The sequence below is a fragment of the Salvelinus fontinalis genome, chromosome 24, assembly GCF_029448725.1.
Source record: "Salvelinus fontinalis isolate EN_2023a chromosome 24, ASM2944872v1, whole genome shotgun sequence".
Lineage (NCBI taxonomy): Eukaryota > Metazoa > Chordata > Actinopteri > Salmoniformes > Salmonidae > Salvelinus > Salvelinus fontinalis.
In genome coordinates, this window is record NC_074688.1 from 25,490,274 (window position 1) to 25,516,750 (window position 26,477).

Genomic DNA, 26,477 nt, shown 5'->3' on the forward strand with positions numbered 1-26,477 from the left:
TTGTGTTAATAATAAGTAAAATTTCTGAGACTACCTTTTTATATTATATTTTCTAATTTAAATCTCCTTTGGTTCAGATATGTTTAACATGTTGTCATTGTTGCTGTTAAAAGTAGTAAGTAAAGTTGTATTGATTTCTTACTGTAGGTCTGGAGACACTCCTGGCTCAGACACAGGACAGTGTAATGACTCTGTCCAACATGCTGCTCTCTCCTCACGTTGCTGAGTTCAGGCCGGAGGTGGAACACTGGGTGCAGCTGTTGCAAGAACTGGGTAATGTAAACTAGGCTACACCCCCAAAATGGCAAAGTGCACTACTTTTGACCAGACCCATAGTGATCAAAAAGCTTGGGTAGATAGATCTTTCTTCACTTAAATATGACTGTTTTCAAGACCATACTGTTTTCAACAATGTCCTCCTATTGTGACGTCTTTATACTACTTTTTATCAACTGTGATTACTTCCATATGTTCCTCTACTTGCAATATGTAGAGGAACTGCTTGATTTCTTTGAAAGGTACCAGCAGAAGTGGGTCTTCCTTAGCAAAATGTTCTACGAGACAACAGTCAGTGTTCAGAAGGCAGAACTGGTGAGTTCAGGGTCTCTTATGCCTCTGCCACAACTGCCACAATTATAGATTGTTTTGGAGGGTGATGCAGGATAACTAAATGATAAAGTTGTCTTTGTCCACAGTTGAACAAGTTCCTTCCTGTGGATAAGACCTTCAAGGAGATTATCCAAACTACACTAAGGGACCCCCACGTGCTGAACATAGTGCGGCTCAGGAAGACAACAGAGTTGACTTGCTGCTTACATGGACACAGCCTCCGTGTTCTCCTCATAGAGGGTCTGTCCACCATGGAGGGTATCTCCAACCAGCTGCTGTACCTCCTGGGCTCACCCCGCAGGGAGTTCCCTCGCCTCTGCTTCCTGAGCGATGGGGAGGTGATCAAACTCCTCTCTCTGCACCCCACACCCTCTGCTCTGCTCCCTCTGGTGCGTAAGTGTTTTCGAGGGGTGCGCTGGCTGGAGGTGGACAGCAAAACTGACATGCCCTCTGATGTGACAGATCTGAGCAGTGGCTTGGATCTCTCTGACACCCAGATGTGTATACGGGGGGTGTATGGTAGTTTCAGGGAGCACGTGCCCTTCCTCTGCCCTCTGGAGCCAAACCTCAACCCCCTGGTGTGGCTATGTCTCCTGGAGCTGCAGCTTCAACAGGCCATGATGCAGCTCATGAAGCAGTGTGCTGTGGCACGACAACAGTTGGAGCGGTTGGAACCGGACCCGGAATGGGAGAAGAAAGTTGGGGACTCCCCGTCACCTGATCCGTTTCGCTACACCAGCCCATCAAGCTTCCTCAGAAAGGAAGAGGGTAAAGAAGCAAAAGGAGTGAACGATTTGCCTTCTATGTGGAGTATATTCTCTGACTACCCACTGCAATGCCTGTTAGTGGCTGAAGAGGCTTTATGGTGCAGTGAAGTTCGGAAGGCTTACAAGGCCTCAATTCCGGTCAAGTGGCCCCGCATCAAGGCACAAAATGCTTCCAAACTCCAGAGCTTGTGCCAAGCCATACAAGACGGCATCACGGGTGATATTGACAAATCAATGACCACCCAGCGCATGGTGACAGTGCTGCATGCTCTGGTGTTACTCACCATGAACCACTCGCAACAGTTATCTAGGCTCATGGAGGTAAAGTGTGACCTCGAGTCGTCTTTTGAGTGGCAGAGTTTGATGAAGTACCATCTGATTACAGACACTCAGAATGAGTCAACAACACAAGAGGGACACCATGATTTGTGCTATGTTGAAATCTTGGGCACCCAGCTGCCCTATGGTTACGAATACCTTGGCCCAGAGCACTGGATATTAGTAAACACCCCCTCCACAGATAGAGCAATACTGGGTATCCTCTTGGCTCTGACCAGCTACAGGTGTGGCTTTGTAAGTGGACCTTGCATGTCTGGAAAGAGGAAGACTGTGGTTCAGTTAGGAAGAGCACTGGGACGTCAGGTCATCTCCTTACAGTGTTGTGTCAATACGAGTCCCTCTGTCGTCCAGCAGATGCTGTTTGGGGCCCTTCAGACCGGGGCCTGGCTGGTGCTGGACTGTGTAGACCTGATGACCCAGGGAGCACTTTCCCAACTAGGGCAGCATCTTTCAGACATTCACCAATCCCTGTCCATCCTGCAGAGAAATACTCAGCAGAAAGGCTTTGAGACCCACACCAAGCCTTTATCTAGTTTCTCCTACCCAAACGGAGATGGTACAGTTTCACCAAGAGGCAGCCATGGCGACATTTGGAAAGAGTGCAGAAAGTCAAATGAGCTTGAGTGCCAGATGTCTTTTTCTGGGAAAAACATATTTGCCAAACTGAGCTATGGCTGTGTAATCATTTCATCACGAGGATACACAACAGAGGTCCCAGAGAATCTGCGAGTGGCGACCAGGCCCATTTCGTTGGCCCACCCTGACTACAGGATCATCACAGAGGTCATGCTAGTCTCCCTGGGCTTCTCAGATGCTGTGTCTATAAGTCGACGGCTGATCTCCCTCTTTAGCCTGGCCAAAGACTCTCTTTGTCTCCCTGATTCTGTCAGTGGTGAGCAGACATCCTGGATGGTTCTTCTCAGAAATGTCATTGCTGCCTCTGGGACACATCTCCGCAGCAACAGCCGGCTGGATGTGCATATGGAGAAAGTGTTGAGGGAGGAACCTGACGCTCCTAGGCTTCCTCTGGATGGGATCCTCAAACCCCCTGAGACAGAGGGAGGAGACAAATGTCCCCAGTCTACCCACTACAAGCGTGCCAACCAGTCTGCTGCCCTCATGCAAGCTGTGTTGGAGGAGCAGGCTGTTGTCTACAGTGTTTTGTCAGTCCTACTATCGGCTATCTTTGAGCAGAAGAAAGCCTCACAGTTCCGCACCATATTTGAAGAGATCTTTCCAGTGGCGCGTTCCCACCCTATTCTCCAACAGTACATTGAGGAGGAAGGGGAACAGAACATTTTGAAGACAGCAGTTACAGAGGAGCTGCAACAAACGGGGTTCCATGCTGATACCAAAGTGCTGCGCAATGCACTCACCCTCCATCAGGCTATGAAGCTCTCCAGAGCAGTTCTTCTGGTTGGCCCTGCTGGGAGTGGAAAGACAACCTGCTACCGTGTCCTGGCCGGAGCACTGCGTAGACTTGCAGCTAGGGCAGAGGAGGCCGAATTTGATGAGGATCTCACCTGTCAAGGAGATGGTATGGAAACTGATTACCAGTCCTCTACTTCAAACTGGAGCTCTGTTGACACCGTGGTCTTATTCCCCAATGCTTTGTCCCACGAGGAGCTCTTTGGGGGCTGCTATGAACAGCAGGGGTCCTGGTGGGATGGTGCTTTTACAAAAGTACTGAGAGACTCAGAGCGGCATGACTTGTCAACCACCACCACCTCTAAAAAGAAGAAGGGGGGTCAGACGAGGAAGGGGAAGTGGCTGGTGATGGATGGAGAGCCGCTGGGGCAGCCTGGTTGGTTGGACTCCTTCAGCACCCTCTGCAATCCTGACGATCCCTTCCTGTGCCTCTCCTCAGGAGAGAAGGTTCGGCCATCCCATGAGGAGCTGAAACTATTGGCAGAGTTCACAGACCTGGGAGATGCAGCCCCTTCTGCAGTGACCCGCTGCAACCTGGTGTATCTCTCTGGGAAGGACCTGTGGAAGGCTGTGTGGAAGGTCGAAATGGACGCTCTCTACAGAGAGCACAGTCTGGATCAGGGGACCCTGAAGATGTGGAACCGTTTGGCTGAGGACCTTTTCTCCAGCACACTCACTTTCCTTAGGCACAAGGCCCTCACACCTGTCATGCACAGCGAGGGAGATGGATCCAGTAAATTCAGTAAAGGCATCACTTACGGACTGCAAGAAGTGAATTCATTCATTAGGATTCTACATGCCCTCCTGGAGCAGTTTGGGAAAGGACGGGGGTTAAAAGCTACACCAAGGATGACAGACAAAAGAGGTGTTGTAAATAGCAGCATACTATGTTCATGAATATAAATGATCAGAGTACAAATAACCATAAACTGTACAGTGCATGTTCATATTATGATTTCTTAGTTTATTTTTGCCACATATTAACAGCTAGTTGCCTCTCTCCTAATGCTGTAAGAAATTAACCCAGTTGGAGCTCACCCGACATGCACAGATGCCCTGATCCCTTCAACTCAGCAAGAGATTCAAGCCAGGAACCTCTTTCTAGTGGCTTATATCTGGGGCTTTGGCGGACACCTGCATCCCAGGTCACTGTTATTAACACTGTTATTCTGTTTTATTTTCAGTCAAGTCTTATAATCTCACAACTGTACAGGGCTTGATAATACAAAATATGATTTCTATATTTCAGACACTGGCCCCAGTTTGACCTGCTAGCTCGTGAGGCGCTATTTGAGAGCCGGTACAGAGTGGAGGTTCCCTCTGAGGGGATGGTCTTTGAACACTTTTTTAACCTGAGTGAGGGGATGATGGGAGACACTAGCAACCCCATCAACTGTTCCAGGAGCAAGAGCCCACAGATGGTCTACACAACTGTCCCCCAGGTTAGCCCCCCAATCTTCCAACTGTCAAAATGTGTGGTTTTACTGATTTTATTGTATCTAGGGGTTGGAACCAAAATTATTTTGTAATTGTTTCGTTCTGAACAGAACATTATGTTCCACTTTCTTTCTGTTCCTTTTTAAACCTCAGAAATATTTTTTTTTTTACATTTAACTCGACATTAAATTACTTCACTAATCACTTCGGATAGAGCAGCTTGCAATGGAGCGGGCAAAAGCTATAGCTATTTGCATGCATTCAACAGACAAGTATAGGGCGCGAGATGCAATTTAAATTTTGCCGGTGAGGAGAAAGTGAGAGAGGGTGGAGGAGGAGGCTTGCTTTGAAGCGCTGGGCATCTTGTTGTTATGACATGCATTATCTGAATTAGGCCCACAGAATTATGACTACGGAGGACCAGCTTCTATGAAGGAACATTTAATGTCTTTGAACTTCAGAGAGTTGTTTTAACGTTGGACCAAAACTAGCTAACTAGCTAACAAGCTTGTGTGTGCAGAGTGCCACCAGAATTTAAATAAAAACACATCTTACCTTTTTGTAGTTAATAAATCCACTGTGAAACATGATAACTATAGCGTCCTTTAATAGCATTGAAAAAGTTAATCCATTCTTCTCTAATTAAAAATCTCTCATCCTAATTTCTGTATCAAGCTTGTAACGTCAGTAGTAGGCTAGTAGACTACGCTTCAGAAGGGGAGGGGCAGATAGCCTACACGCACACATAGTGGCTAAAATTATCATCTGGCAGGCAGGCAGGCAGACACTGGAATAAGAGTGAAGGCTTTGCATAGGAACTTTGTTGTGTTTTTTGTGTGAATAGGAAAAAAATCCCCGGAACGTAAAATAACGTAATTAACCGGTTCCCATGCTTTTAAAATAATGCTTCTGTTCCAGAACAGTATAGATCACTTTCTTTCCCGGTTTTGATTCTGTTCCTCGAAAAATGTCATTATTTTCCAGTTGTCGGTTCTATTCCCTTAACCGGTTCCATTCCCTGAGTTTGATATGAATACAATGTCTTTTTTCATATACATCCATGCTGTCCTTATTCACTCAGTATGAGAAATATGCCTACCTGCTGGACCTGATGTTGGAGGCCAAACAGCCAGCGATGCTGGTAGGAGAGGCAGGCTCAGGGAAGACCATGCTGTGTCATTCTCTATTAAGTCAAGACAGGGCACACATCCGCCTGCCTGCCAGCCCACGCCTGAGATCCACTGACCTGCGCAACGTGCTGGAGAGCATGGGTTGCCAGAAGACCCGGCTAGGAACCATGGGTACTATGATCAAACAGCCTGGACTGCTCCTGTTTGTGGATGACCTCCATGAAGCTCCCTGTGGTGAGTTAGTAGGAACCCTGCGTTTGTGAATGAGTATTTTTTAATTTGTGAATATTTTTCTAAATTTAATTTAAAGATAAATCTAGTTTGCATCCAAAATGGAATCCTACTCCCTATATTGTGCGCTACTTTTGCTACTTTTTACCTGGGGCACATATTTTTGAATGATTTTTGAAGATTTGTTTTTGTGGATATTTTTCATTATCAAAGATAAATCTAATGGTAACCCAAACTATGCTCTTCTCTTTACTGTAGATGCTTTTGGAAAGACGTCCATGGCTCTGGAGACACTGCGGCAGTGCATTTCTCGGGGCGGCGTTCTAACTTCAGATGGTTATCATTTCAAGCTGTTTAGTTCCGGAGCTATCAGCTACTTGGGTACCTGCCGCACATCAGGAGTGGGCAACCGATCAGATTGCAATCGGATCTCCTCCCGCCTCTCCCGTCACTTCTCCATCTTGGTGCTGCCCAGCTTGTCTGTAGATGTTTTATTCTCCATCCACTCTCCACAGCTACAGAACTGGCTCAAAGAGTTCCCATGCATGCCCAGGTACATGGATATGGCACGATGTATCATCACTGCAACCTTAGACCTGTATTATGCCGTGTGTGAGCAGTTCCAACCCAACGTCCACAGGCCACACTTCCTCTTCTCCATGCATGACCTGCAGAAGGTGTTTCAGGGAATATGCTTATGGGCACCGCGCAACTCTAACAGACAATCACTCCAGAAGAAGATTAGCCTCAGGGTTCTTCACTCTTCCTCTGCCCTTCCTTGCTTTGCTCCAGCCACACTGGGCCCTGCAGCCAACATGCTCAACATAGCTCGTCTGTGGATGCATGAGTGTCTGCGCACATTTGGAGACCGGCTGTGCTCAGAGGATGAGGGCCAAGCGCTGGTGTCACTGATGGCTAAGGTGTCAGAGAGACACTACAGCAGCAGGATGACAGTTAAACCCCAGACTGCCAGAGCAGAGGACACCCCATGTGCTGCATCAACTAGGCCTAGCACACATATACCCCCTCCTACACCAACAGACTACCAGAAGTCAAGCCATCAGCGACCATCCACTCCAAAGCAGCCTGCCAAGTCCCCATTGCCTATGAAGGCTGAAACACACACAGAACAGCAGGAGCAAGCAGAGTTTTCTGACAGGGTGAGTAGCTCAGACTCCAGCTCATGGGGCAGTAGTGAGGATGATTTATTTGGTGAGATCTACCCCCCAGAACAAGAAAATGTCAAGAAAAAGCATGTGAAGAAACCCCTCAAGAAAGATGTGTCTCTTTTTCAACCGACACAGCTCATATCAAGCTCACATCAAGCACTGGATCCCTCTCCTCCAAAAGGACGTAAACCAGTCAATCAGTCAGACTGGAAGAGGAGCCATAAGCTGTGTGAACAGACCCCACAGACTGAGCCCAGCCCAGCCAGGTCCCTTGTGCCTTTACAACTCCTGCAGGACATGGAGACTACTATTCAACATGTTGTCTTTAGCGTAGAGCTATTGGAGCCGCTCCCTTCCATGTCTCAGCAGCACAATTTCAAACGCAACTCTGCCTACCTGGAAAGAGACCTGGGGTTACTAGTTCAGCAGCTGGCTTTCACAGTCAAAAGCAAAGAGGAGGAGGAAGAAGAGGAGTTTGATGATAACTACAGGAGCACCTCTAGTTACACTGTGCACAGGCAGAGGGTATGTCAGCTGGTGCACGTCCTCAGGGCTCTGCTCATACCTGGCGGGCATGGGGCTCTGTTTGGGGCTGTGAGAGGCACAGGCCGAAAGACCACAGTGCGTTTAGCTGCCTATCTCACTGGCTATCAGTTGATAGAGGTGCATCCTGGGAATGAGAGTCAGTTGCGTGAGATGCTGCGGGAGGCAGGTGGCCAGGCAGGCGTGCACGGTGGCAATGTGGTGATACTTGTCCACGAGGAGACCAGTCAAGCCGCCAGAGATGAACTGATAGTGGTGATGGCTGACGGGACCTTCCCAGGGCTCTACTCTGACGAGGAGCTGAAGAATCTGGTGCTGAGAATCAACGCTCTCATCAAGAACTCACGCAATCGCCTACGAGATGACCAGACCCTTGAGAAGTAAGAAAATAGGTGTTTCTACAAATTACTTTCTGTATACACTACTAATAGTGAAGACATCACAACTATGAAATAACACATATGGAATCATGTAGTAACCAAAAAAGTGTTAAACAAATCTAAATGTATTTTATATTTGAGATTCTTCAATTAGCCACCCTTTGCCTTGATGACAGCTTTGCACACTCTTGGTATTCTCTCAACCAGCTTCACCTGGAATGCTTTTTCAACAGTCTTGAAGGAATTCCCACATATGCTAAGCAATTGTTGGCTGCTTTTCCTTCACTCTGCGGTCCAACTCATCCCAAACCATCTCAATTGGGTTGAGGTTGGGGGATTGTGGAGGCCAGGTCATCTGATGCAGCACTCCATCACTCTCCTTCTTGGTAAAATAGCCCTTACACAGCCTGGAGTTGTGTTGGGTCATTGTCCTGTTGGAAAACAAATGATACTTAGACTCACATGCTGACCAGACCGGATACGTTGCATGCGCGAGCGTCGCAAAATAAATGTAGAAATCCATGTTATTCAATTATTGCACCCACACTACTTGCGCGCGCCATGAGCGTCTGCGATGCCAAGGGCTAAAATAGAACTCCTTTCTATTTCTGACGCAGATCGCGCTGAAAGTCCTGCCTCTCCCGTCTCTTCATTGGTTTATAGAAGCAGGTACCCACGTGCCATCTCCTCATTGGTTATATCCACGTGGGTGATTGAAAGACGAACTGTTTTGCCGGTCGTCATGGTAATACTATGAAGGTTTAGATGCGATCACCATATAAGTTCAAAGATGAAAAAGCCTGGAAGGAGGAGAGATGACTAGAAACATTTCGGTTGGCCGTTTTATGTGTGGATTAATTGTCGGAGTAGAGGACCTTGTGCATTTCAGGTAAAATAACAACTCAATGTTTATTTCCCAGGACAAATTAGCTAGCAACAGCAAGCTAGCTAAATAGGACAAATTGGCTAGCAAGTGTAAGCTAACTAGCTAAATTGCCATACATGTTTAATGCTTTTCGACCTGTCCCCAAATTAATGTCATTAGTTCAGAGTTTGTTTTGATATTTTAACCTGTGTCTCGTGATCATGTTTGGTGTAGGGGGACAAAATAAATGTATGCACGATAGCGCACGATGGCACATGCACGCAGCCGGTTCGGGTTCCGTGTAAGCCCAAACAAGATGGGATAGCGCTTTGCAGCAGAATGTTGTGGCAGCCATGCTGGTTAAGTGTGCCTTGAATTATAAATAAATCACAGACAGTGTCACCAGCAAAGCACCCCCACTCCATAACACCTCCTCCTCCATGCTTTACGGTGGGAAATACACATGAGGGGATCATCCATTCAGCAACATCACATCTCAAAAATACACAGCGTTTGGAACCAAAAATCTCCAATATGGACTCCAGACCAAAGGACAAATTTCCACCGGTCTAATGTACATTATTCATGTTTCTTGGCCCAAGCAAGTCTCTTCTTATCGGTGCCCTTTAGTAGTGGGTTCTTTGCAGAAATTCTGAAGGCTTGATTCACACAGTCTCCTCTGAACAGTTGATGTTGAGATGTGTCTGTTACTTGAACTCTGTGAAGCATTTATTTTGGCTGCAATTTCTGAGGCTGGTAACTCTAATGAACTTATTCTCTGCAGCAGAGGTAACTCTGGGTCTTCCATGGTTTTTGCGACTGCACTTGAAGAAATTTTCCGAATTCACTGACCTTCATGTCTTAAAGTAATGATGGACTGTCATTTGTCTTTGCTTATTTCAGCTGTTCTTGCCATAATATGTTCATGGTCTGTATACCCCCCCACCTCGTCACAACACAACTGATTGGCTCAAACGTATTAAGAAGGAAAGAAATTTCACAAATTAACTTTTAAGAAGGCACACCTGTTAATTGAAATGCATTCCAGGTGACTACCTCATGAAGCTGGTTGAGAGAATGCCAAGCGTGTGCAAAGCTGTCAAGGCAAAGGGTGGCTACTTTGAATATAAAATATATTTTGTTTCACACTTTTTTTGCTTACCACATGATTCCATATGTGTTATTTCATAGTTTTGATGTCTTCACTATTATTCTACAATATAGACAATAGTACAAATAAAGAAAAGCCCTTTAATGAGTAGGTGTTCTAAAACTTCTGACTGGTAGTATAGTTACTTACTATACTCTAACTGTAAATCACTCTGGATAAGAGAGTTTGATCAATTAAAAAAAATGTAGGGATGTAATGATTCACCGATGCATATCGCTTCCGATTCAAATGTTTAAGATGTGAGTGCATCGGTCCGCGGGAGCCCAAACCGATCCAGATGAAGCATGCATCAGTAATAAAAAACTATTAAAACATTGCGAGTCACCAGTTCACAATTATTTTTTATATATAACTTTTTTACTAATACTAATCTTGTGGGGACACAATTGATTCCCATTCAAAATCCAATTTTCCCTAAACCTAACCTTTTATTTATGAAAAAAAAATTGGGGGTTTATTTGTGGTCCCCACAAGTATAGTTAAACAAACACACACACACAGACACACAGGGCACTTTAGCTCAGAGGAGTCAGCTCAGACAGATCCAGCTCAGCTCCTGCGCGGATTTACAAAAACCTTAAGTTTTTTCTTAAGTAATGTTTTCTGAATCCGGCCCCTGAGCACCATCAGTATCAAATATTAATTTAGAATGGAAAATGAATGTTCATGCAACAATTGTTAGTAATATTGAATAATATTGAATCGAACAGAATCGCACCGATTTGTACCACTAATCAAATCGAATCGCACTGAATCGTTTCAAACTAAAAGTATTGTATTGGAGCCCATGTATCTAGATGCATATCGTACTTGTAAGGAAAGATGCACATATCTACAAAAATGTGACATTTTTTAATGTGTGTAAAATTAATTCCCTTTCTTAAATGTCATTATTTGAAAGACCATTATGTGCTTTTTGATGCAGGTATTTCAGACAGACCCAGAGGAATGTGCATGTGTTCCTGCTGCTGCCCTTCTCCCCAGACACCAGTGAAATGTCTCCTGAGAACGCCTCAGTAACCCTGGCAGTGGCACACATGACCAAGGCTCTCAGCCTCTGCTGCTGTGTGGAGGTATATCAGCCTTGGTCCACCCAGTCCCTTGTTGAGGCAGCCTTTTGTCGCCTCAGAGAGAGCCTGAAGATACCCGACACAGAAAGCAAAGGTTGGTTTATCTTGGGTTTGTCCCAAATGTCATCCTATTCCCTATATAGTGCACTACCTTTGATCAGGGTTCATAGTGCACTATTTTTGACCAGAGCCCAATGGTGGGAATAGGATGCCATTTGAGAATGATCCATGATGTATTTCCAACATAACATTTACATCATGTCTCTGTTAAATGTATACATTCTTTATTAATTTGTATTATCTAATGTTGCTATTATGTACCTTCCGTAGTGGACAGAGATGGCTTAGTGGGCAGTATTTCTGAGGCCATGGCAGGGATCCACCAGTCTGCCTGTAAATATGCCTCCATCCTCCACCCGGACCTCCAGCCTTTCAGCCCCCAGACATTTTTGGAGCTGATCGCTCACTTCTTCCACCTCTGCAGCCACCTCTGTGAACAGGGCCGGGGCCAGGCTAACAGGTGAGGAGGACTTATGGCTTGTGTCCCAAGATACATACTGCACAACTTTTGACCAGAGCTCACATATTAGTGCACTATATATGGAATAAGGTGCCATTCAGTACACAACCAGGGACTTCCTTTGTATCTGTTAACAATCAGACACAAATACCTGTAAAATTGGTTTGTCTAAGAATGTAAAGCCCGTAACAGTAATGTTTAGTTCTATTTTGTGTTGTAGAAAATGAGCTGTCAAAATGTGTCAAACTTACATGTATCCATCTTGCTACCTCAGAGTGTCAACAATCTTGGCCCGTGTGAAAGACATGACAGACACAGCTGAGCAGAACAGCCAGGAAGTTGTCAGACTGAAGAGGAAGATTGCAGAAACACAAAAGGTAACCAACTGGAAAAACGAACGTACATGTCTGGCTCTAAGGAGAGCACTGAGTTACAGTACCAGTCAAATGTTTGGACAAACCTATTCATTCCAAAGTTTTTCTTTATTTTTACTATTTTCTAAATTTTAGAATAATAGTGAAGACATCAAAACTACGAAATAACACATATGGAATCATGTAGTATCCAAAAAAGTGTTAAACAAATCAAAAATTGTCACGATCGTGTGGCTGATTGACGGACCAAAATGCAGCAGTTGGAAAATAAGCCATCTTCTTTATTTAACAACACGAAGATGAACACGACACAAAAACACTTTAACAAAACAACAAAACGACCGTGAAGCTACAAACGTTGTGCATAAACATACAGGCTACAAACGTTCTTACATAGACAATTACCCACAACCTATGAGAGCCTATGGCTACCCTAAATAAGGCTCCCAATCAGAGACAACCGAAATCAGCTGTCTCTAATTGGGAACTCATTCAGGCCACCATAGACTCTCCTAGACAACTAAACATACATAGAAAACACTAGACACCTGTACTCCACACAAACCCATATACTATACAACAACCCATAACCCCTTTACCATATAAACACCCAACACCAACAAAACATAAACATTCCCCATGTCACACCCTGACCTAACTAAAATAATCAAGAAAACAAAGAATACTAAGGCCAGGGCGTGACATAACCCCCCCCTTGAGGCGCGAACTCCGGGCGCACCATACACAGTCTAGGGGAAGGTCTGGGTGGGCTTCCCTCCACGGTGGCGGCTCCGGCTCTGGTCGTGGTCCCCACTTCACCACAGTCCCTAACCACCTCCTTAGTTTCTTCAAAATAACCCCTCTCCACATTAATCCCATTGCATTAAGGGGGAGTTCCGGATTAAGGGCCAGTACCAGGGTAAGGGGCAGTACCAGGATCAGGGGCAGTACCAGGGTAAGGGGCAGTACCAGGGTAAGGGGCAGTACCAGGGTAAGGGGCAGCACCAGGGTAAGAGGCAGCACCAGGGTAAGAGGCAGCACCAGGGTAAGGGGCAGCTCCAGGGTAAGGGGCAGCTCCGGACTGAGGAATGGCAGCTCCGGACTGAGGGACTGCAGCTCCGGACTGAGGGATGGCCCATGGCTGGCTGACGGATCTGGCTGCTCATGGCTAGCTGACGGATCTGGCTGCTCATGGCTAGCTGACGGATCTGGCTGCTCATGGCTAGCTGACGGATCTGGCTGCTCATGGCTAGCTGACGGATCTGGCTGCTCATGGCTAGCTGACGGATCTGGCTGCTCATGGCTAGCTGACGGATCTGGCTGCTCATGGCTGGCTGACGGATCTGGCTGCTCATGGCTGGCTGACGGATCTGGCTGCTCATGGCTAGCTGACGGATCTGGCTGCTCATGGCTGGCTGACTGATCTGGCTGCTCCTGTCTGGTTGGCGGCTCTGGCAGATCCTGTCTGGTTGGCGGCTCTGGCAGATCCTGTCTGGTTGGCGGCTCTGGCAGATCCTGTCTGACGGACGGCTCTAGCGGCTCCTGTCTGGCTGGCGGCTCTAGCGGCTCCTGTCTGGCGGACGGCTCAGTGGGCTCATGGCAGACGGGCGGCTTTGCAGGCTCATGGCAGACGGGCGGCTTAGCAGGCTCATTGCAGACGGATGGCTCAGATGGCGCTGGGGAGACGGATGGCTCAGATGGCGCTGGGGAGAAGAGCAGTTCAGTCATCGCTGTGCAGACGGCAGACTCCTGCCGGCTGAGGCGCACTGTAGACCTGGTGCGTGGTGCCGGGACTGGTGGCACCGGGCTGGGGACACGCATCTCAGGGCTAGTGCGGGGAGCAGGAACAGGGCATACTGGACCCTGGGGACGCACATTAGGCCTAGTGCGTGGGGCCGGAACTGGTGGTACCGGACTGGGGACACGCATCTCAGGGCTAATGCGGGGAGCAGCAACAGGATGCACAGGACTCTGGAGACGCACAATAGGCTTAGTGCGTGGTGCCGGAATTGGTGATACCGGGCTGGAGACACGCACCATAGGACGAGTGCGTGGAGGAGGAACAGGACTCTGGAGACACACTGGAAGCCTGTTACGTGGTGTAGGCACTTGTGGCACTGAACTGGGGCGGGGAGGTGGCGCCGGAAATACCGGACCGTGCAGGCGTATTGGCTCCCTTGAGCATTGAGCCTGACCAACCTTACCTGGTTGAATGCTCCCCGTTGCCCGACCAGTGCGGGGAGGTGGAATAACCCGCACCGGGCTATGTAGGCGAACCGGGGACACCATGCGTAAGGCTGGTGCCATGTAAACCGGCCCGAGGAGACGCACTGGTGGCCAGATATGTAGGGCCGGCTTCATGACATCCGGCTCAATACTCAATCTAGCCCTGCCAGTGCGGGGAGGTGGAATAACCCGCACCGGGCTATGCACACGTACAGGAGACACCGTGCGCTCTACTGCGTAACACGGTGTCTGCCCGTACTCTCGCTCTCCACGGTAATTACAGGGAGTAGGCGCAGGTTTCCTACCTGACTTCGCCACTCTCCCTTTAAGCCCCCCCCAAAGAAATTTTTTGGGTTTTCCCACAGGCTTCCTACCGCTTCGTCGTGCTGCCTCCATTCGCCGGTATCCCTCCTCGCACTGCGCCAGAGAATCCCAGGCGGGCTCCGGCACTCTCCCTGGGTTGATCGCCCACCTGTCGATCTCCTCCCACGTAGTGTAACCCAGATCCTTTGTAGGTTCCTTTTCCTGCCTCCGAGCTAGCTCCTCATATCGCCGCCTCTCTGCTTTCGCTGCCTCCAGCTCAGCTTTGGGGCGGTTATATTCTCCTGGTACCTCCCGGTCTAAAATTTCCTCCCATGTCCATAAATCCTTGTATTGCTCCTGTTGCCGCTGGTCATGCCGCTTGGTCCTAAGGTGGGTAATTCTGTCACGATCGTGTGGCGGATTAACGGACCAAAATGCAGCAGTTGGAAAATAAGCCATCTTCTTTATTTAACACCACGAAGATGAACACGACACAAAAACACTTTAACAAAACAACAAAAATAACAAAACGACCGTGAAGCTACAAACGTTGTGCACATACAAACAGGCTACAAACGTTCTTACATAGACAATTACCCACAACCAATGAGAGCCTATGGCTACCCTAAATAAGGCTCCCAATCAGAGACAACCGAAATCAGCTGTCTCTAATTGGGAACTCATTCAGGCCACCATAGACTCTCCTAGACAACTAAACATACATAGAAAACACTAGACACCTGTACTCCACACAAACCCATATACTATACAACAACCCATAACCCCTTTACCATATAAACACCCAACACCAACAAAACATAAACATTCCCCATGTCACACCCTGACCTAACTAAAATAATCAAGAAAACAAAGAATACTAAGGCCAGGGCGTGACAAAAATATTTTATATTTGTGATTCTTCAAAGTAGCCACCCTGATGACAGCTTTGCACACACTTGGCATTCTTTCAACCAGCTTCATGAGATAGTCACCTGGAATGCATTTCAATTAACAGGTGTGTCTTGTTAAAAGTACATTTTTTGAATTTCTTTCCTTAATGCGTTTGAGCCAATCAGTTGTGTTGTGACAAGGTAAGGGGGGTATATAGAAGATAGCCCTATTTGGTAAAAGACTAAGTCCATATTATGGCAAGAACAGCTCAAATAAGCAAAGAGAAACGACAGTCCATCATTACTTCAAGACATGAAGGTCAAGTTTCTTCAAGTATAGTCGCAAAAACCATCAAGCGCTATGATGAAACTGGCTCTCATGAGGACCGACACAGGAAAGGAAGACCCAGAGTTACCTCTGCTGCAGAGGATAAATTCATTAGAGTTACCAGCCTCAGATTGCAACCCAAATAAATGTTTCACAGAGTTCAAGTACAGACACATCTCAACATCAACTGTTTAGAGGAGACTGCGTGAATCAGGCCTTCATGGGCGAATTGCTGCATGAAACCGCTACTAAAGGACACCAATAATAAGAAGAGATTTGCTTTGGCCAAGAAACACGAGCAATGGACATTAGACCGGTGGAAATCTGTCCTTTGGTCTGATGAGTCCAAATTTTAACAGATTGTCTCTGCATGTGTGGTTCCCACTGTGAAGCATTGAAGGTGGAGGTGTGACGGTGTGGGGGGTGCTTTTCTTTTGACACTCAGTGATTTATTTAAAATTCAAGGCACACTTAACCAGCATGGCTACCACAACATTCTGCAGTGATATGCCATCCCATCTAGTTTGCGCTTAGTGGGACTATCATTTGTTTTTCACCATCACAATGACCCAACACACCTTCAGGCTTTGTAAGAGCTATTTGACTAAGAAGGAGAGTGATGGAGACCCACTGACTTCTTACTTTTTCCACATTTTGTTATGTTACAGCCGTATTCTAAAATGGATTTTTAAAAATGAAATCCTCAGCAATCTACACACAATACCCCATAATGACAAAGCAAAAACTGTTTTTTAGAAATGTTTGCAAATTTATTAAAAAAAATTAAAAGCAGATAACTTATTTACATAAGTATTCAGACTCTTTGCTATGAGACTTGAAATTGAGCTCAGGTGCATCTTGTTTCCATTGATCATCCTTGAGATGTTTCTACAACTTTATTGGAGTCTACCTGTGGTGCATTCATTTGAATGGACATGATTTGGAAAGGCACACGGCTGTCTATATAGGGTCCCACAGTTGACAGTGCATGTCAGAGCAGGGGACTGTCATTTGTTTTTTAACAGGACAATGACCCAACACACCTCCAGGCTGTGTAGGGGCTATTTGACCAAGGAGAGTGATGTAGTGCTGGATCAGATGACCTGGCCTCCACAATCACCCGACCTCAACCCAATTGAGATGGTTTGGGATTAGTTGGACCGCAGAGTGAAGGAAAAGCAGCCAAAAGTGCTCAGCATATATGGGAACTTCTTCAAGACTGTTGGAAAAGCATTCCAGGTGAAGCTGGTTGAGCGAAGGCAAAGAGTGTGCAAAGCTGTCATCAAAGCAAAGGGTGGCTACTTTGAAGAATCTAAAATATATCTTGGTTTGTTTAATACTTGTTTGGTTACTACATGATTCCATGTGTGTTATTTCATAGTTGTGATGTCTTCACTATTATTCTACAATGTAGAAAATAGTAAAAATAAAGAAAAACCCTAGTAGGTGTCCAAACTTTTGACTATTACTGTACAGTCGTGGCCAAAAGTTTTGAGAATGACACAAATATTAATTTTCACAAAGTTAGCTGCTTCAGTGTCTTTAGATATTTTCAAAGGCTTTTATTGACAATTACATGAAGTTGATGCAGAGTCAATATTTGCTGTGTTGACCCTTCTTTTTCCAAGACCTCTGCAATCCGCCCTGGTATGCTGTCAATTAACTTCTGGGCCACATCCTGACTGATGGCAGCCCATTCTTGTATAATCAATGCTTGGATTTTGTCAGAATTTGTGGGGTTTTGTTTGTCCACCCACCTTTTGAGGATTGACCCCAAGTTCTCAATGGGATTAAGGTCTGGGGAGTTTCCTGGCCATGGACCCAAAATATCGATGTTTTGTTACCCGAGCCACTTAGTTTTTTCTTTTGCCTTATGGCAAGGTGCTCCATCATGCTGGAAAAGGCATTTTGTCACCAAACTGTTCCTGGATGGTTGGGAGAAGTTGCTCTCAGAGGATGTGTTGGTACCATTCTTTATTCATGGCTGTGTTCTTAGGCAAAATTGTGAGTGAGCCCACTCCCTTGGCTGAGAAGCAACCCCACACATGAATGGTCTCAGGATGCTTTACTGTTGGCATGACACAGGACTGATGGTAGCGCTCACCTTGTCTTCTCCGGGCAAGCTTTTTTCCGGATGCCCCAAACAATCGGAAAGGGGATTCATCAGAGAAAATGACTTTACCCCAGTCCTCAGCAGTCCAATCCCTGTACCTTTGACAGGATATCAGTCTGTCCCTGATGTTTTTCCTGGAGAGAAGTGGCTTCTTTGCTGCCTTTCTTGACACCAGGCCATCCTCCAAAAGTCTTCGTCTCACTGTGCGTGCAGATGCACTCACACCTGCCTGCTGCCATTCCTGAGCAAGCTTTGTACTGGTGTAGCCCCGATCCCGCAGTTGAATCAACTTTAGGAGTTGGTCCTGGCGCTTGCTGGACTTTCTTGGGCGCTCTGAAGCCTTCTTCACAACAATTGAACCGCTCTCCTTGAAGTTCTTGATGATCCGATAAAATGGTTGATTTAGGTGCAATCTTACTGGCAGCAATAACCTTGCCTGTGAAGCCCTTTTTGTGCAAAGCAATGATGACGGCACGTGTTTCCTTGCAGGTAACCATGGTTGACAGAGGAAGAACAATGATTCCAAGCACCACCCTCCTTTTGAAGCTTCCAGTCTGTTATTCGAACTCAATCAGCATGACAGAGTGATCTCCAGCCTTGTCCTCGTCAACACTCACACCTGTGTTAACGAGAGAATCACTGATATGTCAGCTGGTCCTTTTGTTGCAGGGCTGAAATGCAGTGGAAATGTTTTTTGGGGATTCAGTTCATTTGCATGGCAAAGAGGGACTTAGCAATTAATTGCAATTCATCTGATCACTCTTCATAACATTCTTTAGTATATGCAAATTGCCATCATACAAACTGAGGCAGCAGACTTTGTGAAAATTAATATTTGTGTCATTCTCAAAACTTTTGGCCACAACTGTATGTGTGGCTTCTCTTCAGTGTTCAACATAATCTGTACTGTACCTTTGGAAATCAGAATGTGTGCGTCCGAAATGGCATCCTTATCCCTATATGCTGCACTACTTTTGACCAGAGCCCTATGGACCGCGTCAAAAGTAGTGCACTACATTGGAAATAGGGTGCCATTTGGGAGGTATCCCATATTAATGGGTTTGCCTGTCTGTTTGTGTTCCAGTGCTTGTACCCGCTGCAGCGTGTGACAGACACAGAGCGAACGCTGTGTGAGCGTGCCCGGCAGCACTGTCTACTGGAGGAGAACAGACTATCTCACCTGGAGGAACAGACTCATCAGGCCCAACAGCAGGCAGAGGACGCCTTCAAGGAGGTCCCACTCATAGATAATAACATCAGCCTCTCTATCTATATGGTCCCAGTATCACTCACCTCTCTGCAATCATCATACTTATCACATTAGCACACTACGCCTGCCTATTCCCTGTATAGTGCACTACTTTTGACCAGGGACCTGGTAAAAAATAGTGGACTATGTAGGGAAAAGGGGGACACTTAGATGTTTGTCTTATTATGTTCCTAATACTGTATGTTATGTTTCCTTGGACCTACCTAGGTGAGTCCTCTGTACCAGACTGCACTTGATGCTCTTCAGTCTCTGAGCGCGTCAGACCTGGTTGAGGTGCGACGCTACAGATTTCCCCCAGACGGAGTGATCATCGTTATGGACGCCATATGCCTGTTATTTAACCGCCCACGCAACTGGGAGAGCAGCAAACAGCTGCTGGGACAGTCCAACTTTTTCCAGGTCAGGGGTCAAACGGGATGAGGCATAATTTTCTATTGGTAGAATATATGAGAGGAATTAAGAAAGTTACGACCTTACCTATCCTTTAGGTAGGGATACTCTTTGTAATATGCAGTGAGTTTGCAGTGACATATTCCTTGAACTTTGTATCACCTATCATGAGGTAATCTGTCTTGTCCTATTTCTTAGGAGTTGGAGTTCTTTGATCGCTCCATGTTGAGCGACGACCTGTTCCGTCAGTTGGGCCAGATAGTGCCGCAACGAGCATTCTTACCGGAGTCTGTGCGAGGTGTGAGCCGGGCGTGTGAGTCCCTGTGCCGCTGGGTGAGGGCAGTGTACCAGTATGCTTGTGTCCAGCGCCACATGGCCCCCCAGGAGGCCCGGAAGAAACAGCTGGAAGTGCGCATGGCGGAGAGCCGTGCCCGGCTGCGTGTGGCCAGGTGTGAAGTCCTATTGTAATTTGGTTGAAGGACAGTAGCGGGAGCATGTGTGTGTGATATACAGTACCAGTCAAAAGTTTGGACACCTTTTTTTTATTTCACCTTTATTTAACCAGGTAGGCCAGTTGAGAACAAGTTCTCATTTACAACTGCGACCTGGCCAAGATAAGGCAAAGCAGTGCGACACAAACAACACAGAGTTACACATGGGATAAACAAACATACAGTCAATAACACAATAGAAAATCTATATACAGTGTGTGCAAATGTAGTAAGATTAGGGAGGTAAGGCAATAAATAGGCCATAGTGGCGAAATAATTACAGTTTAGCATTATCACTGGAGTCATGAATGTGCAAGTAGAGATACTGTGGTATATGGGGATGAGGCAGTTGGGTGGGCTATTTACAGATGGGCTGTGTACAGGTGCAATGATCGGTAAGCTGCTCTGACAGCTGATGCTTAAAGTTAGTGAGGGAGATAAGACTCCAGCTTCAGTGATTTTTGCAATTCGTTCCAGTCATTGGCAGCAGAGAACTGGAAGGAAAGGCAGCCAAAGAAGGAGTTGGCTTTTGGAATGACCAGTAAAATATGCCTGCTGGAGTGCGTGCTACGGGTGGGTGCTGCTATGGTGACCAGTTAGCTGAGATAAGGTGGGGGCTTTGCCTAGCAAAGACTTATAGATAACCCGAAGACAGTGCGTTTGGCGACGAATATGTAGCGAGGGCCAGCCAACGAGAGCATACAGGTCGCAGTGGTGGGTAGTATATGGGGCTCTGTTGACAAAACGGATGGCACTGTGATAGACTGCATCCAGTTTGCTGAGTAGAGTGTTGGAGGCTATTTTGTAAATGACATCACTGAAGTCACGGATCGGTAGGATAGTTAGTTTTACGAGGGTATGTTTGGCAGCATGAGTGAAGGAGGCTTTGTTGTGAAATAGGAAGCCGATTCTAGATATACTTTTGGATTGGAGATGCTTAATATGAGTCTGGAAGGAGAGTTTACAGTCTAACCAGACACCTAGGTATTTGTAGTTGTCCACATATTCTAAGTCAGAACCGTCCAGAGTAGAGCTGCTAGATGGGCGGGCGGGTGCAGGCAGCGATCGGTTGAAGAGCATGCATTTAGTTTTACTTGCATTTAAGAGCAGTTGGAGGCCACAGAAGGAGTGTTGTATGGCATTGAAGCTCGTCTGGAGGTTAGTTAACACAGTGTCCTTGAGCGTGACTGAGGTGCACACATGACCAGCTCGGAAACCAGATTGCATAGCGGAGAAGGTACGGTAGGATTTGAAATGGTCGTTGATCTGTTTGTTAACTTGGTTTGCCTACTCATTCAAGGGTTTTTCTTTATTTTTACTATTTTCTACATTGTAGAATAATAGTGTAGACATCACAACTATGAAATAACATATGGAATCATGTACTAACCAAAATAAGTGTTAAACAAATCAAAATGTATTTGAGATTCTTCTAAGTAGCCACCCTTTGCCTTGATGACAGCATTGCACATTCTTTGCATTCTCTCAACCAGCTTCATGAGGTAGTCACCTGGAATGCATTTCAATTCATTTCAACGTGTGCCTTGTTAAAAGTTAATTTGTGGAATTTCTTTCCTTCTCAATGCATTTGAGCCAATCAGTTGTGTTGTGACAAGGTAGGGGTGGTATACAGAAGATAGCCCTATTTGGTAAAAGACCAAGTCCATATTATGACAATAACAGCTCAAATAAGCAAAGAGAAACGACAGCCCATCATTACTTCAAGACACGAAGGTCAGTTAATCCTGTGCAGTCGCAAAAACCATCAAGCGCTATGATGAAACTGGCTCTCATGAGGACCACCACAAGAAAGGAAGACCCAGAGTTACCTCTGCTGCAGAGGATAAGTTCATTAGAGTTACCAGCCTCAGAAATTGCAGCCCAAATAAATGCTTCACAGAGTTCAAGTAACAGACACATCTCAACATCAACTGTTCAGAGGAGACTGTGAATCAGGCCTTCATGGTCAAATTTCTGCAAAGAAACCACTACTAAATGGCACCAATAAGAAGAAGATACTTGCTTTGGCCAAGAAACACGAGCAATGGACATTAGACTGGTGAAAATCTGTCCTTTGGTCTGATGAGTCCAAAAGTTAGATTTTTGGTTCCAACAGCCGTGTCTTTGTGAGACACGGAGTAAGTGAATGGATGATCTCCGCATGTGTGGTGAAGGAGGTGGTGTGTGGGTGCTTTGCTGTTGAGACTGTCAGTGATTTATTTGGAATTTAAGGCACACTTAACAAGCATGGGTACCACAACATTCTGCAGCGATACGCCATCCCATCTGGTTTGTGCTTATTGGGACTATCATTTGTTTTTCAGCAGGACAGTGACCCAAAGCTGTGTAAGGGCTATTTGACCAAGAAGGAGTGTGATGGAGACCCACTGACTTTTTCTTTTTCCACATTTTGTTACGTTACAGCCTGATTCTAAAATTGATAAAAAAATTATTAAATCCTCAGCAATCTACACACAATACCCCATTATGACAAAGCAAAAACAGGTTTTTAGAAATGTTGGCAATTTTATAAAAAATAAAAAACAGAAATACCTTATTTACATAAGTATTCAGACTATGAGACTCAATTGAGCTCAGGTGCATCCTGTTTCCATTGATCATCCTTGAGATGTTTCTACAACTTTATTGGAGTCTACCTGTGATAAATTCAATTGATTGGACATGATTTGGAAAGGCACACAGCTGTCTATATAAAAGGTCCCACAGTTGACAGTGCAAGTCAGAGCAAAAACCAAGCCACGGGGTCAAAGGAATTGTTCGTAGAGCTCCAAGACAGGACTGTGTCAAGGCACAGATCTGGGTAACGGTACCAAAAAATGTCCCCAAGAAGACAGAGGCCTCTATCATTCTTAAATGGAAGAAGTTTGGAACCACCAAGACTCTTCCTAGAGCTGTCCGCTCGGCCAAACTGAGCAATCGGAGGAGAAGGGCCTGACCAAGAACCCGATGGTCACTCTGACCGAGCTCCAGAATTCTTCTGTGGAGATCGGAGAATCTTCCAGAAGGACAACCATCTCTACAGCACTCCACCAATCAGGCCTTTATGGTAGTGGCCAGACAGAAGCCACTCCTCAGTAATAGGCACGACGGCCCACTTGGAGTTTGCCAAAAGGCACCTAAAGAATCTCAGACCATGAGAAACAATATTCTCTGGTCTGATGAAACCAAGATTTAACTCTTTGGCCTGAATGCCAAGCGTCATATCTGGAGGAAACCTGGCACCATCCCTACAGTGAAGCATGGTGGTGGCAGCATCATGCTGTGGGGATGTTTTTCAGCGGCAGGCACTGGTAGACTAGTCAGGATCGAGGGAAAGATTAATGGAGCAAAGTACAGAGAGATCCTTGATAAAAACCTGCTCCAGAGTTCTCAGGACCTCAGACTAAGACGAAGGATCACCTTCCAACAGGACAACAACCCTAAGCACACAGCCAAGACAGTGCAGGAGTGGCTTCGGGTCAAGTCTCAATGTCCTTGAGTGGCCCAACAAGAGCCCGGACTTGAACCCGATAGAACATCTCTGAAGAGACCTGAAAATAGCTGTGCAGCGACCCTCCCCATCCGACCTGACAGAGCTTGAGAGGATCTGCAGAGAAGAATGGGAGAAACTCCCCAAATAAGGGTGTGCCAAGTTTGTAGCCTCTTACCCAAGAAGACTCAATGCTTGAATCGCTGCCAAAGGTGCTTCAACAAAGTACTGAGTGAAAGGTCTGAATACTTATGTAAATGTGATTTTTCAGTGTTATTTTTTATACATTTGCAAAAATATCTAAACCTGTTTTTGCTTTGTCATTATGGGGTATTGTGTGTAGATTGGGGGGGGGGCTGTAACGTAACAAAATGTGGAAAAAGTCAAGGGGTCTGAATACTTTCTGAATGCACTGTATAAAGGACTAGGTAAAAAATATGCCAGTTAAGACAAGAGGATTCAAATATACCATAACTCTTAGTGCCACTATTCAACAAGTTACATTCGGAATGACTGGGAGTCAGTGATAGCAGCACAGAAAGTTTGCCATCAAAGTGAAAAATAAACACAATCGTAGTGAATTTCAGCAAGGTATTCAGCAGACACAATGCCATAACTGCTTTACTGTCATTATTCATTTGGACGTTTTTAAAAGTATCTACAGCCACTTAATGACTGGATATCCCGTCCACTGATCATGTTTTCAATGGTAATCCTGTAGAATCCAGCAATGGCGCTGGTCCCATGAATGTGTATTTTCTAACGCTTCCATATAGAATTATTGCGTTGTCTTTACCTTCCCATCGTCAACCTAGATATAAGAATTAGGAACGTTTGAAGATTGTAAGCATGGGAGCAGGTGGCCTTGAATAAATAACAACTGTCTAGGTATTGCGATACTACACCAGGCTGCAGGAGGAGGAGGCCCGGGAGCAGCTGGAGGACATGGAGAGACAGCAGCAGTTGCTCAGACTGGACCTGGAAGAGCTGACCGCCCAGCTGCGTAAGGCTGAGACCCTGGAAAGAAAGGCTGCTGCTGCAGTACAGCAGGTTCAGTGTCACATCACTGACTGGACTGCTGCAGCAAAGGGAAGTAACACTAATACTAAAAACACTCATACATACCAATGGATATGTCCCAAATGGAACCCTATTCCCAATATAGTGCACTACTTGGGCCCTGATCAAAAGTAGTGCACTATATTGGGAATAGAGTTACATTACAACTCCTACTGCTATATTTTACCTACAGTAATTTATTTACATTTTAATATTTTTTATTTTTGTATTGATGTTTTAACAATGCAATTTTGTTTTTATTCTAGAGAATAAAGAACCATAACATGCTCCACTCCTCCTCTCTTCTGTAGGAGACAGAAATGAATAACCAGACCATATCAGGGGACGCTCTGCTCCTGGCTGCCACCATCACCTACCTGGGTCCATTTGTGCCAGATGTACGGATGGTACTATTGGGGAAGTGGAGAGAGCTGTGTCTGTCTGGACACATTAACATCAACCCTGAGGACCCTAGGACCTCTCTACTCCCTAACCCTGCCTCCGTGGCCCCTGGGCCATCTGGGGCCCCTCTCCATGTCCCCATCCCTATGGGAGCAGAGCTGCAGATGGCCCTGGCTAGGGCTGTAGGGGTGGACCAACGCCAGGTGCTCGGTGTGCCTCCCAGGCTGGTGCTCAAGCTGCTGCTGTGGGGATACAGAGGCCCCTGGGCTCAACACTGGCCCCTGCTGGCAGACGCTCAGCAACATGAGGAGATGAGTGCCCAGGCCATGCTGCTGACAGGTGAGCAACAAGGAGCCCCTAGGGGCTGACTTAAGTTAAGTTTTGTGTTTTCCTCACTAATGGTTAATGTTAGGATTGAGGGAGAGGAAGCTGATCGTAGATCTTTACCTAGGGCAGGTATTCCCAAACTGAAAAAAAAAAGCGCAATGCCTTTGGGGATACTCCAAATTTAAAAATGTGATTCACATTAAAAAAATATATATAAATATATTTTAATTCACATTTTCAAACAGCCCATTTATATTTTCCAACGGGGCTATACATTTGGGTGAGGTTTTTTTCTCGCCTGAGTAGCCTCGTTTCACTGCCAAAAATAAAATGAAGTGTTATTTAGTGTTCAGCGAAATAACATCACAATGTCAAATACATGTAGCCTAATCAAATAATTAACATCCAATAACATTAACCGTTACTCTCTCGCGGCAGTGTTGCCAACTTAGCGACTTTGCCGCTATATTTAGCGAGTATTCAGACCCCTCAGCGACACATTTTCAAAAAAGCGACTAGCGACTTTCTGGTGTTATTGGAGACTTGGAGACTGACGTGAAAGTACATATCGTTCTTACTCTTCTCAACGAGCAGCGGATGCTGCCGTGGGCCCCACCCCGTCCCGTCCCGTCCCGTCCCACCCGTCCCACCCCGTCCCACCCCGTCCCACCCCGTCCCAAAGCACTCACAGGCGGCCCATCCTCGCGCAGCAGTCCCTCACAGCTGCAGGAGGAGCTGTTCACCCTTCCGCGTCCAGACTGCAAATGAATCGCGCATGTGGGAAGCCGCCGCTGGCTGATCCCTCCCTGGCATACATTCAGGGCGAGATATAAATGTAAAAAACTAAACAAAAAAACAAAATACAATAAACTAAGTAATTCTACCAGAGTGTCTCTTTTGGGTCACCTTTGCCGGTCCCAAGCCCGGATAAAGGAGGAGGGTTGGAATTGTGACATTTAAAAAAAACAAGAATCGACAGAAGAAAGTTCATTTGTAGTTCTAAACATATTTAGGGTGTTTTTTACTCATTTTTTGTCTCTTCAGCGAAGTTATTCCTCTCTCCTACAGCGTCCATCACAATTACGTGCACATGGCCAATTATGCAAATGAGGTGATGCCGTCATTAGCGACTTTTAGGACAGCCAATAGATACTT

General features: G+C 46.0%; 1 protein-coding gene across 1 annotated transcript in view; it reads left to right on the forward strand.

The window, feature by feature from the left end:
• LOC129822503 (dynein heavy chain domain-containing protein 1) overlaps positions 1 to 26,477 on the forward strand; it is a 47,797-nt gene that overhangs the window by 10,084 nt on the left and 11,236 nt on the right. The window contains exons 18-33 of the mRNA XM_055880820.1: positions 148 to 273; positions 494 to 591; positions 696 to 4,008; positions 4,159 to 4,288; positions 4,393 to 4,585; positions 5,662 to 5,944; positions 6,200 to 8,033; positions 10,995 to 11,233; positions 11,470 to 11,659; positions 11,934 to 12,036; positions 18,978 to 19,127; positions 19,371 to 19,562; positions 19,752 to 20,002; positions 24,443 to 24,651; positions 24,933 to 25,334; positions 25,917 to 26,059. Coding sequence (XP_055736795.1) covers positions 148 to 273; positions 494 to 591; positions 696 to 4,008; positions 4,159 to 4,288; positions 4,393 to 4,585; positions 5,662 to 5,944; positions 6,200 to 8,033; positions 10,995 to 11,233; positions 11,470 to 11,659; positions 11,934 to 12,036; positions 18,978 to 19,127; positions 19,371 to 19,562; positions 19,752 to 20,002; positions 24,443 to 24,651; positions 24,933 to 25,334; positions 25,917 to 26,059 — 7,856 coding nt within the window. The remainder of the gene's footprint in view (positions 1 to 147; positions 274 to 493; positions 592 to 695; positions 4,009 to 4,158; positions 4,289 to 4,392; positions 4,586 to 5,661; positions 5,945 to 6,199; positions 8,034 to 10,994; positions 11,234 to 11,469; positions 11,660 to 11,933; positions 12,037 to 18,977; positions 19,128 to 19,370; positions 19,563 to 19,751; positions 20,003 to 24,442; positions 24,652 to 24,932; positions 25,335 to 25,916; positions 26,060 to 26,477) is intronic.